The sequence below is a fragment of the Quercus robur genome, chromosome 6 (genome assembly GCF_932294415.1).
Source record: "Quercus robur chromosome 6, dhQueRobu3.1, whole genome shotgun sequence".
Classification (NCBI taxonomy): Eukaryota; Viridiplantae; Streptophyta; class Magnoliopsida; order Fagales; family Fagaceae; genus Quercus; species Quercus robur.
In genome coordinates this window covers 38,055,764-38,072,272 of record NC_065539.1, presented here as the reverse complement: position 1 = coordinate 38,072,272, position 16,509 = coordinate 38,055,764, and the positions used below count along the sequence as shown (strand labels likewise).

Sequence of the window (16,509 nt, the reverse complement as noted above, 5' to 3'; positions counted from 1 at the left end):
GCCTGCGTCAGCTGCCTAAAGGAATCTATGGAATTCGGCTGGAGGGCATCAAACCATCTCATCACCATAGGTCCCAAGCTGGATGGAAATACCTTACACATTAACGCCTCATCCCTAGAGTGGACGGCCATCCTCTGATTGAATTGGCTCACATGCTCTACTAGGTCGGTCCGACCATTGTATATGGCAAACGTTGGTTGATGGAACCGCCGAGGAAGCACTGCCCTCTCTATTCTACGCGTGAACGGTGACTGGGAAATGCGATCCAGGACCTTGCTCATGGCATCGTTGGCCAGGCCTTGGTAAGATGGGCTTTTATGGCTGCGTTTGCGAGGCCTCTCTTCCTCATAGGAAAAGGCCTTGCTCGGAGGGGTTTTTGATTTTCGTCGGTATTCGTTATCCTCGTCACTGCTAGTGCCCGAGCCGGGTGAAGGACGTTTCTGCTGTACTCGGCGCAGCTTTTTCTTCAAATCATCAATCTCTTGTTGTAAAGCCTTTTGATCGTTTTGCTTATGGGATGCATGATCCTTCCCTTTTGAGCGGCTTTTACTCGTGTGAGAGGTGTTCACGCTGCCCTCTCGCTGATTATCTTGGTCTTTCCCTCGTTTGATATTTAAAAAATTGTCCTGCCGTTGAGAATCTGCACGTCTGATTTGGCGCGGGCCTGATCCTTCCATTTCTTACTGTTTCACTTGTCGAGACACAAATTCTTCCAACAGATGGCGCCAATTGTAAGGGCGGTTTTTGGGGCTCAGGCCCAGCAAGCAGGTGATTCTGGCCCAAAAGACCCTCAACAATGAATTTGTAGAGAGTGGGTCACAGAACTAGGTCTTGACAGAGTAAACGTAACTATTAGTAAGCCATGCAACCACTTGAACGTGGGGATATTTCATTAAATTTCCTAGGATAACAGTCCATAGGGCTGTATCTTATGCTTTGTTTACAGAACTCCTTTCTCTCTCTCTTTCTTTTCCTTACTTTTTTTTCTCTCCAGTTTTCCGATCCCCTAGTCATGGGGATTTTCTTCTCTTATATAGCATCCTTCAATTCATAATGGCCCTACACTTGTTAACCATCTGGGCCTCTACTTGAGTGCCTGTCCCATAGGACATCCTCCTTTTTTTCTGTGAGTTGCACTGGCCAAGATAATACTGTTCTCCTGTCCTTTCTACATTAATGCGGCTGGAAAAGTAGCTTCCTTACATTTAATGCGGCAGTTGTGGTTGCCCCCTGAACGTCTGGCATTTCCCCTTGATTTAGGACGATTTCTCACCATGTAAAGGGTGTGAGTTGGACTCCCATTTGGTGCGTCCGAGGAGACACTCCTCCTCGGACGCCCCTTAAACAAGCCCGGCCCAACAGGATTGGGCTGGGAGCCCTCTGGCCGTGTCTTCACTTCCTGTTATGGCTGGGCTTCGCACGGGTACCAAGGCCCACTGTTGACTGATGAATTTTACCCCCACACATATATATATATATAGTACTTTATAACCCTAATTTGTGTAAGGATTAAAACCCTTTTTTTTCCCTTTATTTCTTAAAATAATTATTAGAATAACTATGTTCATTATAATTTTGTGAATGTCAAATTAATTTAAGTAATTGCCGTATATACAGCTTATCACTAATGTAATGTTTACTCTATTTAAATAAATATAAATAACCCTATATATACTTTCTTATAGAAATTCTATATACTTAAATTTTTATATATATTACAGTAAATTACTTGTAAAATATTACAATTTTAGGCAATATTATTTTAAGGGTAAAATGCAAATTACACCCCTAAAATTTGAAGTTGCTTGGATTTTTCACCTAAAAGTTTTTGAACATTGATTTTACATCCTGAAGTTTGGTTTCGTTAGTAATTCACTCCCCATGATTAGTTTCTACTGTTAAGTGACACATGTACATGCTGAAGTGTTTTATTTTTGTCAAATCAACTCCAAAACTATGCCATTTCAATGAAAAATAAAAACTTACCTGACATCATCCAAACGATACAGCTTTTTCCAAGCTAAAATACAAAACTCCAATCCTAAACTACACCGTTTCAGTCAAATTCTAAAATCTCAATTCACCGGTATCATCAAGTTAGCTACTCCTAAATCGTAGAGTAGGCCTCATCAAGAGAACCCATCCACCACTACAAGATAAATACTCAACAACAAGCTAACAAAATAAAGAATATCTCTAGAGTAGATTCATCCGACTACAAAAATGGGGTCTGTGGCGCTAGATACTTGTTGAGGACAAAATTTTCACACCACATGGTTTCATTTCATTGGCGACCCGCATCATATCAACACTATCATGGATTTTGGGAAAATCTCTTCTAAAGCTCAAAAGAGTCCATATTTAGACAAAAAGGCATCAAAGCTCATGGTTCAAGCTCATAGCACATCATCTCATTTTTTGGCTCATGATCCAAGCTCATGAGTCTCATCAAGGGAATTTTGGGAGTCGTGGTTTGAAGGGCCAAGAAGTATGTTCAGTAAAACTCCAGTAGTTCAAAGTTGATAAAGGAAAGCATGTTGCTTGACGTGTCTTCCCCAATTCCTTGAACTCTGACGGGTCAGTGTGCAATAAGTAACATTTGGGTAAGCCTCTCATATCATATAATACTTAAAATGATAAAACTCCCCCATGCTCTTTACATAAAAATTAATGTTCATTGTATAATATAAGTTTAAAAATGTAATTATAGTATTTCATATCAATTATATTATTATCATCTAAATCAATTCCAAGCACATGGCTAAATATATATATTAATATCTCATATCTAGCATTAAAATGCTCTCCTTACTCTCCAAGATTTGGTTAAGATACAAAAAGACCATAATTACATATCTAAAACTTCATCAAATATATTTTCCAAAAGAGAAAACTTAGTTGAAAACACCAAAAACGGCTCCAGCAGAAGCTGCAACAGCTTCTGCAGAAGCTGAAACAGCTCCAGCGGAAGCTACAAACAGCTTTTGCAGAAGCTGTAACAGCTCCAACTAAGCTGCAGATAGCTCCAACAGAAGCAGAAACACCTTCTGCAGAAGCTGAAACAGTTCCAGCACATTCTGCAGTAGCTCCAGCTATGGTACTAGAAAAATCTCATAAAGCTTATCTCACCATCTTTAGTCAAATCATGAATTTAATGCCATATACTTTCCTCCAAGCAAATGATGTCATTCAGATGACATCATCCAATTGTAACAGTTGTGATTGACAGCTATTACAGCTATAACTTCAACCATTAAGTCTCAAACTTTCTTCTTTTAGCCAAAGAACAAAAGACCACTTACTTTGTCAAAGATTTTTCCTGATTTGCTAAGTTTCCCTTCAACTAGTTTTGATCTAGTTACATAGCTTGTTTCTATAAAAAGAGGACCAAGCCACACACCAAGGGACTCTCTCTTTGTTCTCTTTCTCTACCCCCTCTCTCTGATCTCCTCTCTCTGGTCGGCTCTCTCTCTGCTCCCCACACTAAAGGGCGTCCTCTCTGATCTCCCTCTCTGATCTTTGCCCTCTCTAATCCATCTCACCCTTTTATGCAGAAACTTCACTCATTTTGCAGCAAAATACACATTTTTACACTTCTCCATCTCCCTTACAAAAATATCTCTTCTTAGAGCACACCATTACACATTAGCCCTCTCTCATCTTCAATATTCTGAAACTCCATTCATTTTGCTGCCATATCTCTAAAAGATCTTCATATCTTTCTTCATCCCTCTTACAAAATCTCTCTTCATAGATAACAACACAACACACATATTACGACACCATTACCCATTACTCATTTTTTCCACACTCCATTATTCTAAAGTATCATCATCTTGCTACCCAAAAACATATCTCCATCTCATTCTTTATTTCTCATACAAAATCTTCCTTTTTAGAAAGCAACATAACCAATGTCATAATACAAAAAACAATCCTAGCAGCAGCCTTTACTACATTTAACCTTCATTTATCTATCTCATTCTTCCATTTATTTTACAAAACACATTCCTCACAAAATACCCATACATACTTCTCATATATCTCTAAGCTCCATGTCTCACAAATTATACATATACAGAATCCATGTCCAACAAAGTATCTACATATAATTCCCATACATATTACAAATGTCATATCTCACAATATATACATATTCCTTACCATCTCCACACATCTTAAAACAAATCAAACACTCTTCCAAGAACTTATTACTAAAAGCCCTTTCTTATGAAAGGCAAAAACTTATAAAATCAAAAGCCCTTCTTATGGAAGACAATATCACTCAAATTTGACTAAAAACTAAAAGAGTATTATATAGGGAAAGTCATTTAAGTGTATGATGAAAGGAGATAAACTTAACCAACCTATGCACACAGCTGTACATACTCTCTCTCCCTTCAGTTGCACCCATTTTCCCCCTTCAATCATGAAGTCGCCATGGAAGGACTCATAATATCATATTGTACTACTAGACTCATTCTATCACGCTGTTAAAATGTCTAAAGTCCACTGTTGTCCTACGGCTGGAGCCGCAAACTATGATGTATAAGGCTAGAGCCACAAACTATGAAGCTCACCAACATTATACGGCTGGAGCCACAAATCACATGAAGAACAAAGTAATGCTACACGGCTGGAGTCAGAAGCATAAAAGATAAGTCAATGTTTTCTCCATCTTTGAAATTACATTATTGAGTATATGTTAACTCATTATCATTTTACCATGATCTCACCATTTAATAAACATAGTCTCACTAATAATAAACATACATATTAATAAATTGATATACCACCAATGGACATATATTACTTGGACATAAACCATTGTTGGACTTGTATCATTTGGACATGAACTACCATTGGACATATATTATTTGGACATGGACTATTGCCAGACATACCTTATCATGTTGAACATAAACCATGAACCACAACTAGACATGGACTATTGGACTCATCCCATTGTTGGACATTGGACACCTAATTAAACACTTTCTAACATTGGACATCACATAATAAACATAATAATAACGTATCAACTCACCATTTAATTAAAGCTATCATGCTAAGCATATTATTTATTTATTTCAACCATTATCATGATTCTAAGACTTTGGATTTTATCTATTTTGTAGGCTTAAAAATACACCGGTAGCCATTGGTCTATGTGGCCCAATGTCGAGTTCCGAGTTGACCTCCCCAAAACAAATCCGGGCCTAGCAAAGTCACACCTTCAAAAGCATGTGGCTACGTGCAAAAAAATGCCCCCGACAATACTCTTTTTTTTTTTTTTCTTAGTACTTTCTGGTTTGATATACACAATATGAAGCTTTGAAAGCAAAGGTCAAATAGGACTATATATAAGCGGAAATTCTGTTAAATGATTAGCAGGGAAGTGATTTCATTATCACCTTTGTTTTTTCTTTTTCTTTTTTGGCGGGGGGGGGGGAGGGGGGGGGGGGGGGGGTTTGTTCTAAACTTATTAAAGACTGATTTTTCAAAATTGGGAGGACTACCTCTAAAATCTTCACGGTATGTCATCTTAGACAATGATGTTTTCAATTACTTTTTGGTTTATATGGAATTATGGATGGTATTGAGCTTGTTGGTATAACAAATGTGTATTTGATAACGACCTCTCAACATCATTAAATCTAAATTAATGCCTTGAAAACTCAAAGAGCAATGCCTCAAGAATCAAGATCCCTAAATATCCCTAAATTGGCTGAATTGGGTTTAGTGTTTGAAACCAGAGCGTCCTCTTGTATTTTTCAAAGGATTTTCATTGCCACTATTGCATATAGCGTGAACTCATCTTTGGTGATTTTTTTTGCGAGTAACTCACGTTGAGGCCTGCTGTGCAATTTAGGAGTAGCTGATGTGATGATAAGAGTGATTTGGGATTTTAGAATATGACTGAAACAATGTAATTTAGGATTGGAGTTTTGTATTTTAGCTTGGGAAAAACTATACCATTTGGATGGTGTCAGGTAAGTTTTTATTTTTTACTGAAACGGTGTAATTTTTGGGCTGATTTGGCAAAAATAAAACACTGAGCATGCACATGTGTCACTTAACAGCAAAAACTAACTGTCAAAGGTGAATTGCTAACGGAACCAAACTTCAGGCTGTAAAATTAAAGTTCTGAAACATTGGGATTTATAGTCCAAGCAACCCAAACTTCAAGGGTGTAATTTGCAATTTACCCTTATTTTAACCTTAAACTATTAATATGTTTTATTTAAATCTCTAACTTTGAAATAAATATCATTTAAAGCAACTGTTCACATGATATTTAATAAGGGTTAGCATAATTTGTGACATAAAGTTTAAATGGGAACTAGATTGGTTTTATGAAAGTACTAAGTCTGAATCGAGTGGACTCTACGAAAATTAATCTAAGAAAAAAGAGTTTTTTTTTTTTTTTTTTTTTTGAGAGAGAGAGAGTTTTAATCTATGGCGTCCGCTCCTGATAATTGTTCTTTATCATCAAACCAAGACACCAGTCAGTTTTTGGTGTAGGCAAAAATTGAACCTCAGATATCTTATTCAACCATAAAAAACTTTACTAATTGAGCTAACTGGAACTCACAAAAAGAAAGTATTTGTTAGATGCTCCCGAATGCCTACCTTCTCCCAGATTCATGGTGAATCCCACTAATTACTTTTAAGGTGGATTCACCATGAATATGAGAGGAATGAGAACCACGTCACCATATTCCAGGAGCACCAAATAATTTTTCAAGAAAAAAGTGCTTACCATTTGTGAATATTGAGATACTACCAATTGGGTTGGAAACTATAAAAAAGAAGCCTTTCCTCAATGGTATGAAATTATGCCCTAGGTGGATCTCTAGCATGTATAAAATATAAATTAATTTTTTTCCAATGCGAAGAATGAGTTTGGGTCTTTCTCTATGCATGTCATAGAAGCTAGGTTTCAAAGATGGACAGACAAATTGAGAGAGAGAGAGAGTTTTAATTCGACTTTGAATTTCTTTATCAATGGCAGTGTCTTCAACAACTCTCGTGACTTTCCCAACACCTTGTTAGTGTCTCCAATGATGAGTCCACTAGCAATGAATGGGGGATTCAATTTTCTAATTAAACAAGATTAATTTTTTTATGAATGAGGGTGTGATTGTATTTAGGGAAAATCTTAAGTACAATTACTTAGGTGTTCCATAATTGAATTCAAACATATTACTACATTGAATATAATTTTCTTTAAAAATAATAATAGTATTTTTGCTTCATTGATTAGTATAACTATATATATATTTATATATATATATATATATATATATATATATGTGTATATATCAATTTAATTAGGAAATATACTATTGAGTTCTTAAATAATTGTCAATTTCTTTAAGATTTTCTCCTCTCTCCCTGTATGTGTATGTTAAAATACTTAAGTTTTTTCTATATATATATATATATATATATTATTCCCGACTTTTTATACTACAACAATAATAATAACAATACTATGGGTCCGTTTAGATAAGTGGTTTAAAAAAGTGCATTTTCAAAAATAGCGTTTTTAAAATAAGCGTTTTGAAAACAAAATTTTGAAAATCACAATTAAATGTTTGGCAAACTTGTGAACAGTATTAGTCTAAAATTGTTGTTTCGGTCCAAATTACTATAAAGGGCTTAGTGTTTGGTTTGTCTACTATTTAGTTTGTCTACTAAATTATCATCCAAATTTCAATATATATAAAAATAAATAATTAAATACAACCAATTACATGATGTATTGTTGTATATTTTTATTAGATATAATAATAGTTTGTTATGTTCATTTAACAAATAAAGATAAAAAAAGAAAAGTCATAAAAGAGTTTATGACCCATACCATTACCTGACCACCTAGGGACTCTAAATTTTGAGACTTCTAGTTTCAACCATACACGTGGTGGAGGTAGGATGGGTAATTGATAAATGTTGTTTAGTAAAATCAAAAAGTCACTCTCTGTGCTTCATAAAAATGACGGAAGAACTGATGAAGAAATAAAGAAAGAAGAATTGGAAGAAAAAAGGTAGAAGAGTTAGGATGCTGGAGATTTCTCTTAAAAAAAAAAAGGATGTTGGAGATTTAATTAGAGATGAGCTAAGAAAAGTGTGAAGACTGCTTATTTAGCAAGTGCCTACCCAGATGCATCTACCAGCGAAAGTTAGTGTTGTCTGCAACTATATAGTGGTGCAGATTAGGTAAGTTGCTAAAATTACATTAAGCTTGAAGTTTTTTTTGGGAGGGCAAGCTTGAAGGTGGCTCCGCCACTGGACAAAGAGCAAGCTTGAAGGTGACCAATGAGGTTATTTGCTAGCTGGAGTTTTTGTCATTTAGCAAAAACTTGAGGGTGTTTTAGGTATTCAAACTTTAAAATGTATAGAGTGATTTGCTTTTTCAATGAAGTTTTTCAAAAAGCTATCCCGTATCTCAGTTTCAAAACGTAATATTTGACGTTCTAAATAACGCAATTTTTAGTAAGATCGTTATACCAAACACACGCGTATTGACGATTTTAATAAAAACGTGCGTTTAGGATTTCTTAATAGCCTGTCCAAACAGGCTCTATAACATGTTAGATGGCGTAAACATAAATGTTTACACTATATTCTTATCAAATTTAATATTTTACTTTTAAAATCAAATTTAATATTTTACTTTTCAGAGTTAAGAAGAAATATATATATATATATATATATATTTAGAAGAAGTAGAAATTAGAAATTAGTTTCCAAAACAAGGATATATGTGATTAGAAGTAATAATATATGTTAGAGGCCAACGTAATAGTCATGGACAGAGGATCGTTTACAAGTGGTACCAATAACGTATACTTAAGACATACAGCATCAGTGGCAGAGTCAAAAAAAAATATCTAGGGTAGCCAAGTTTTATACTATAAAGGAATTTTAAATTTTAAAAAAAAAAAAAAAATCAAAAGTCTTGTAACTCAATTGACACCTATTAATATTTTCAAATGAGATATTTAAGGTTTAAATCTCTTTTATATAACAATCTCCCTTCTCTCATTATAACCATTAAATTATAAAAATACAAAATAAAATAAAAAATGAGAAGGAAAAAAGCTACAAAGAGTTAGTCCTATTTATCTATACTATCTATAAAAGAATTCTCCTCTTTGAACTGAACTTTTATGTTGTTCAAAAATATCACTAAACATTAGGTTTAATAGAGAAAAAACTTGAGAACAACTTGGTAAAATTATATCTCAAACTCCACTTCAAATGTCTACAAAATAGGACACTCTCTTACTAATTTATTTTTTCAAAACAAACTTATTCAAATTTAAAAAACAAAACAAAACAGAAAAAGCAAAATTATGACACTAGGAACTAGACCAAAAAATAAAAGCCTCATGGCAAGCACAAAACTTGTGTAATAAGGCTAGTTAAATATAAAATAAATAAGTAGAGAGCAATCCTACTATCAGTGTGCCACTTAATAGATATAACTATATGAAATAAATAATAAATATTAAAAAGATAATAACTAAAAGTCATTCTAATATGTGGTTTTCAAAACAAATACAATACGCAATCTAAAAGCAAATACAATACTTATCTATACTCAGTCACAAAAGACAGAAAGACTATCATTTATTCATTTAGAGATTGATATGTTCTAGAGGGGCGAAGAGTATACGGAGCCGTAGAGATCCGACAATGACACGACAGTTCCGTGAATCAATAGTGATTAGGGTGAGTTGTATTTGTAATTTTGTAGAGGCTGAATTGTAGAGAGCTGGTGGCGGTGTGTGTGGTGACTCTGGTGAGAAGTGTATCTCTAAGTTTTTTTATTTATTTATTTTTTTACCCATGATTTGGGAATTTGTTAAAAACAGAAGTAACACCTTTTTTATTTTTTTAATTATTATTATTATATTTTTTTATGTTTAATGGGATGGACGACTTTTTTTGGGGGGTCTGTATCAGGGGATCTACAATTTTATTTCTTCGATTTTTGTGATTAATGAGGGAGCAATAATTTAGCCCTTAATAAATGGTAAAATATGGGGGTGGGGGGTGGGCGCATGGCCCCCCCAGGTCCGCCTCTGTCCAGCATGCATTGATGTGTGCTGTACTATGTGGACGCCACAAATAATCTACAATGTTTGTTGTGAATGTGATAACCAATGCTAATTCCATTTTTTTTTCTTCTTTTTTCATTTATTAGAGTGACCTTTGATCAATAATAGAGCCATGTCATGGACACTCAAAATTTTAAACTAAGGTTTAGAATTGTATGTATCAATCCATTTGACACATTAGGATCAAATAAGGTTTAGAATTGTATCCAATGTTTCAATGCATTTGACACATTAAGTTGAAGACGCGTGTCTAGTTTTGGACACGTATTTGTATCCTAACTAATACATGGTACACAAGCCATGTATTTAAAATAAATCTTAATTAAATTATACTTATGTCTATAGAGACAGTTCCAAATTTTCAAATATATAATAATGTCTCTTCTTTCTAGACTTATCGAAATACATGAATACGTCTCAAAAAACATGCAAGAAATTGACTAAAGAAGATTTGCATGCATAGTAGTGTTAAATTTGTAACAACGCGTTAAATTTATATTATCCGCAAGTTCATCGATAAGTTAAGTCATGAATGTCTCAAGTAACAACGCATTAGATTTTAACATGGATCAGCTTGATTTGCTATGGGTGTTATATTTGTTTTAAGAGATTTGCATGCATAGTGTAAATTATCGACGTATGATTCCTTGCTTGATCGAAGGCTTTTGCACTTTACAATTATATTATCCGCAAGTTCATCGATAAGCAGGCCATGCCTTTGACTTATTTGTGGGCTGGGCTCAAGTAATTTGTTGCCCTTGTTTAGCTTGTATGAGTTGTTGGCTTGAGCAATTTATATTTTTCCCATTGGCCTAACTCGTGTTGACGTAATTAATTTATAGCCGAAAATGTGGGTCATAAAGTCTGAAATATGTAGTGTCTGATTGATAAAGACTATTTTTGTCAATTTATTTTATTATTCAATTTATTTTTACTATTATTTATGAGTCTCACATTATTATTTCAACTAACTTTTACATTTTTTTATTTACTGTAATTTCAAAAAAAAAATTAAACAAAATAGGCGGATTTCAAACGGAAATAAAATGATCATAATGGCCCAATCAAAGATAAGAAAAATACGGATCTTTAAGCTAGATCCCGAATTAGATACGTCGTTCATTTTTACGATTCGTTTAATCTCAAAAACCGCTCTATGGAAAAAAAGCAAGACACGTGCGAACCGTGGTCAAACCTCACAGTTCTTGCAGTTCTCATAGGTCCCTTTTAAAAAAATAAATAAATAAATAAATAAAGCCTTAAACGACATCGTAATGAAATATTTACTATATTTTAGTTGGAAAAAAAATATCTGCTGGTAAAGAATTTGAATAAAAGTAAAAAGAAATCAGAAAAGAGAAAAAATAAAATAGAGTTGCGTTACTACCCACTATTTTATTGGTTTGTTTCTTGTTTCATCTAGATACCAGCTTCTCCTTTTTTTCTTCTTGTTCTTTCAGCTTTTACCTTTTGCTGTCATTTCTAACTTCTTCTTCTCTCTTCCTTTAATTTCATCTGCTTTTGTTTCTAGTGTGTTTTTAGGGTTGTGAGCTAGTCACGTGGGCATTGGAAAGTGGAAATTGTAAAGAAAAGTCTGAGACTTTGTTTCTTACAAAGCAACTTGAGCCCCACATGATAAGATGATACATCGTATCATCCTGTTTTGTCCTTTTGTGCCGATACAAATTGATGCTCTTAATTTTTTTTTATATAAAAAAAAATGATTATTATTATTATTGGATACATATTTCATACTTGGAGTTGAGATGGATATATTAGACATAGAGTGTATTTGGATATTATTTATTTTATGAAAAATTGAAAACCGAAAATACTGTAACAAAATAATTTTTAATTATGTAAATAGTATCATAAAACCCATTTTTAATGAAAGTTTTAGTGAAAAAGAGATTTGTGAGGTCTCGTAAACAATGCACATGACCCACTGAAAAAGACAAAAATGCGCTTCTGAAAAAAAGGCCAACACGCAAAACATGAACACAAACATTGTATCCAAATAGATACTTAGGGTTTGTTTGGATACAACTTATTTTTACTGAAACTAAAAACTTAAAACTTAAAACACTGTAGCAAAATAATTTTTAAATGTGTGAATAGTGTCGTGAGACCCATGAACAAACAGTGCATTTTATCTCCTGCATAGTAAATCTATGTGATATTACTGTTCACATGCTAAAAAAAAAAAAAAAAAAAAGGAAAGACAAACATGAAAACGTATTGTGGGTCCAAACACTCACTTAAAATTTATAGTTTTAATTGAACTATTTTAGTTAATTCTTTCATTATGTACTAATTTAATATATATATTTATATTTTAAATAATTATTAAATTAATTATGACCCTATTATAATTCGATCCCGTCCAACCTCTAATGTTTTTACACCAACGAAGGACACGTGACAAGCTACAAATCTTAAGGTTAGAAATAAGCCACATAATTTTCTCTCTTTCAACCCTTTTCAGTTTTCAATAAAAATTTTCTGGGTTTGCTTCAATCACCTGTTACGAAAAATGATCATTCAAAATCATCTTTTGATGGTTTCCACTGTCACAAAATGATCAGCCACTCCAGACCCATACTAGGAAGCTCAAGAACCCTTTCAAGAGCTTCAAAGTTTGATGGGAACAACTTTTGATGGAAAACAGAACAATGAATTGGGTCTTTGATTTGGGTTTTATTAATTGTGATTTGAATGTGAAGAGAAAGGCCAATTAATTGGATAGATGAATAAAAAAAAATTAAGGAATAAAAGATTAGAGAAGAACATCATGGCTGCTTTCAAAGCTTTGAAGAAGGAGAGGAAGCTTTCAAAGCTTCCATGGCTGATTCTTTCACAGCTTTCAAAGCATATTCAGAAGTCTCATGCCAAACCCACAACCCATCGGAACTCCCACGGCCAGAAATCCATATCAAACCCGATGTCTCACCTCCCCAAGCTCCGCCAGAACGAGCCTCGATGCTCATAGCTGCATAGCCATGCCACGTCAATCCAAACAGCCATGGTTTCTTGTTCTGCTATACCAATAATCTCAGCTGTGAAACACACAATTTTAGTCCAAACCCATTTCCATCAAGTTCCGATTTGCCAATCTGGACGCATCTGGTGCTCAGGTCGACGAGGCCCGTTAGTATGGGGATGTTGGAGAAAGATGCAAAGAAGAAAGAAAGACAGAAAATTGAAAGAAAAAAGTGGTATTTGACGTGCGACTTTTCTACCTTAGGTTTTGTTGCTTGCCACATGTCTTTTATTGGTGTTAAAACATGAGAAAACCGGAGATATTATAACGGATTAACGGGACGGGAGCCCACCCCTCAAGGACTACACCGTGAAATGAAGATGTTAGGGTCCACGGCCAGTTTTGCATAATGAAAATGTGCAAGAAACCCACTCACAGTTTTTTTTTTTTTTTTCTTTCAGTTCTACTATACTTGGGGGCCCATTCTCATATTAGGGAGAAGAAACATGCCACGGAAACCGGGTGAATTTTTCCCTGCTATACAGTATACACACACATATTTTCTGACAACACATGAAAAACGCAAATCAATGAAAATGTTGGTGATACTTGTCGGTGAAAATTTTGAACGTATGTAGCAAAATTAATATTTTAACCTAATGATGTAGGTTATACCATACTATTTAGAATTTTAAATAATAATTAAAAATTCCAGTGTTAAGAATTTATGTTTTAACCTAATAATGTCGGTGATACCAAAAATTTTAAGTAGTAAGTAGGTGATGAGTAGTAATATACAAATATTGTGCTTGGTTTCTTGCGACTAGTCTCATATTAATTTGGCTAAGGGGTGTGCCGTTAGTAAATTATTCTATAATGGCATCAATCAACGTTATTTTTTCTTTGTTTCCAGATGAGTTTGTTGTACTAGCGTTTGTGTAGCATAAACCAAAGATGCACATAAAAGTCCCAAGCAGGTTCCAATGAAATTTATACATAACAAGAGCAAAGTGCATGTCAATGTTCATAAGCAAAGACAGGCACGGACACTAAAATGAGTACATTAACGTGAACATATCCCACAAGTAGCTTAGAAGTAGCAGCAAGTGGTACATGCATAAAGAGTTGTGGGAAGAGAGGATATTATCAATTGCAGCTCTTATTTTATATTACCCACGCATATATATATACTAATACTAACATGAGTCTAACTAGCTAGCTAGGCTCACTCAGTTGGAAGTTGGAGGCTTGTGCTTTGGTGGTGGCTTGTAACCCTTGGGAGGTTTGCCATCCAATGAGGACTCCTGTGCTGGAGGCTTGTGTGGTGGTTTTATAGGGCCTACTGGTTTTTCTTTGTGTGGTGGTTTTTCCTCATTAAACCCATCCAATGAGGTTGGTGGCTTGTGTTTTGGTGGTGGCTTGTATCCCTTGGGAGGTTTGCCATCCAAATTTGATTCCAGGGTGGTCTCCTCCGTTGAAGGAGGCTTGTGTGGTGGCTTGTGTGGTGGTTTATGGTGGTCAGCAAGAGAGTGAGTGGTGAGAAGCACCACTGCGAGAAGCAACAATAGCAAGTGTTTAGTAGACATTTTGCACTCTTGCAAGACTTGATTGGAATTATGGTTATGCAAACTTAAGAAATATGTTGGCCTTTTATAATGGGCATGGGCCTATGATTGCACGCTACATGGTTTGTATTTGACAAATTACGGATTTCTATTATGATTACACGTTGTTGTGATAGTGTCCACTTGGAACCCACTAACGTTTTTTTATTATTTTTTTTTAAAGGTAAGGAACCCACTGAGTTGAAAAGTTTGACAATGGCTAAGGCTGCGCCTGGTGCAGGTAATTTGGCTAAGGGTTAGCCAAAAGTTATTATCAATTCAACTTTCGATGTCATTGATCGGATATAGAGATAACTCAGATTGAAACTCTACTAATTTTTTTTTTTTTTTTCTCTTCCTTCTCGTCTCTTTTAACTCTTTAGTCTTCGGCATCTTGACTTGCTAAGTTTGGTCTGTTTGCTCTAACTTCTTTCTTCTTTATTCATCCCACTGATCCCAATAGTTTGTTCTCTCTTTACTGACTGGATTGCTCCAAGATTTACAACCATGGTCCACGTGTATGGTATAGATTTCAAGTCTGCAAAGGCAAACCTATTAAAGGATCATCTTTTGTTTCCCTTTTATTTTACCACCATGCACGTGTATGGCATCACTGAGAGTCCAGGACAGGTATGACTTTTCTTGATTCTTCTATTCTTTAATTTTCTTTATTTTTATTATTAAATTAATTATATTATTATATAATATATAAAAATTGTACATATATATATATATATAGTCAAAGTGAATATAAATTATAATTTAATCTTAAATTAGAGTTTAATTTTATGCTATGTGTCTCAATTAATTTTTTTTAAATTTTGGTGTAACTATTTACAATATTACAAAAATTAAGGAATTTAATTTAATTTTTTTAATAATATTTAGAATTTCATAGATAATAATTTAAATAATTTTTTAAATTTATTTCAAATAATCTAATATTTATTTTATTAGTGGCTATTTTTTTAAATATATATATATGTAAGCACACGATTTGCGTTAAACCGCAGTTGAGTTGGGTTCGAACGTAAATGGGCCCGTACAATATCATTTGTAGAGAGTGGGATCGAAAAGCTAAGTCATGTTTACCCGGCTGTGTTTTGGTTGAGATATTTATGCATGGTTCCAGTCTATTTGCCTCGGAAGCCCCTTTTTTCTTTCTGTGAGACTGGAGGAGCCCCTCTTTTAGGTTACATATTTTTTCTTTTATACTCGCATGCGTTCAATTTCCTTCATCCACGTGTAGGGTCGACCCTTTCAAGACTGATACTTGTCCCATCAGTTTTAGACCCGAGTTGTTGGGGAGTGGTTGAGTAGGCTAAAGAAACACGACTCTGTGAGAGGCAAAGTTCTGTCTGGGGCAGGTAGTATAGGCAGCCTTTTCTAGATATTTTAGATTTCTTACAAGCTTATCACTATGCCACTTTTGCCCCTTTCCTTAGTGTAGTTCTGGGCCAGCCGAGGGCTGTACCCTCCTCGGCGGCTTCTCTGGCCCATTGATGCTTTGCGTTATTGGGCTTGGACTACTATCTTCTTTGGCTTGGGCCTTAAGTCTTCCTGTGAACAGGTGGATCTGGCCCATCTGTTGTCGGGCCCCACAATAGCCCCTCAAAACCATGCTGTCCGACCCCTTGGTTGGATAGGAGGGTTTTGATAATATCGAGCATTTATAACGGATCATTAAATTCGGCCCTTGATCAACGTCGGCGACTTTTCACCTCCCCAAGGAATGCGCTGGTCTACGAGATGTTTCCCTCGATTTGTGCGGGATGCGTTTATACCGTTTGGTTAT

At 34.7% G+C, this 16,509-nt stretch overlaps 1 protein-coding gene across 1 annotated transcript; it reads right to left on the bottom strand.

Annotated features, from left to right (window-relative positions):
* Positions 1-14,065: 14,065 nt before the first annotated feature.
* Positions 14,066-14,748, bottom strand: LOC126688654 (early nodulin-75-like). Its single transcript, XM_050383427.1, has one exon. It carries the CDS (start codon positions 14,694-14,696, stop codon positions 14,340-14,342), a length of 357 nt encoding a protein of 118 aa, XP_050239384.1. The 5' UTR covers positions 14,697-14,748; the 3' UTR covers positions 14,066-14,339.
* Positions 14,749-16,509: the final 1,761 nt, after the last annotated feature.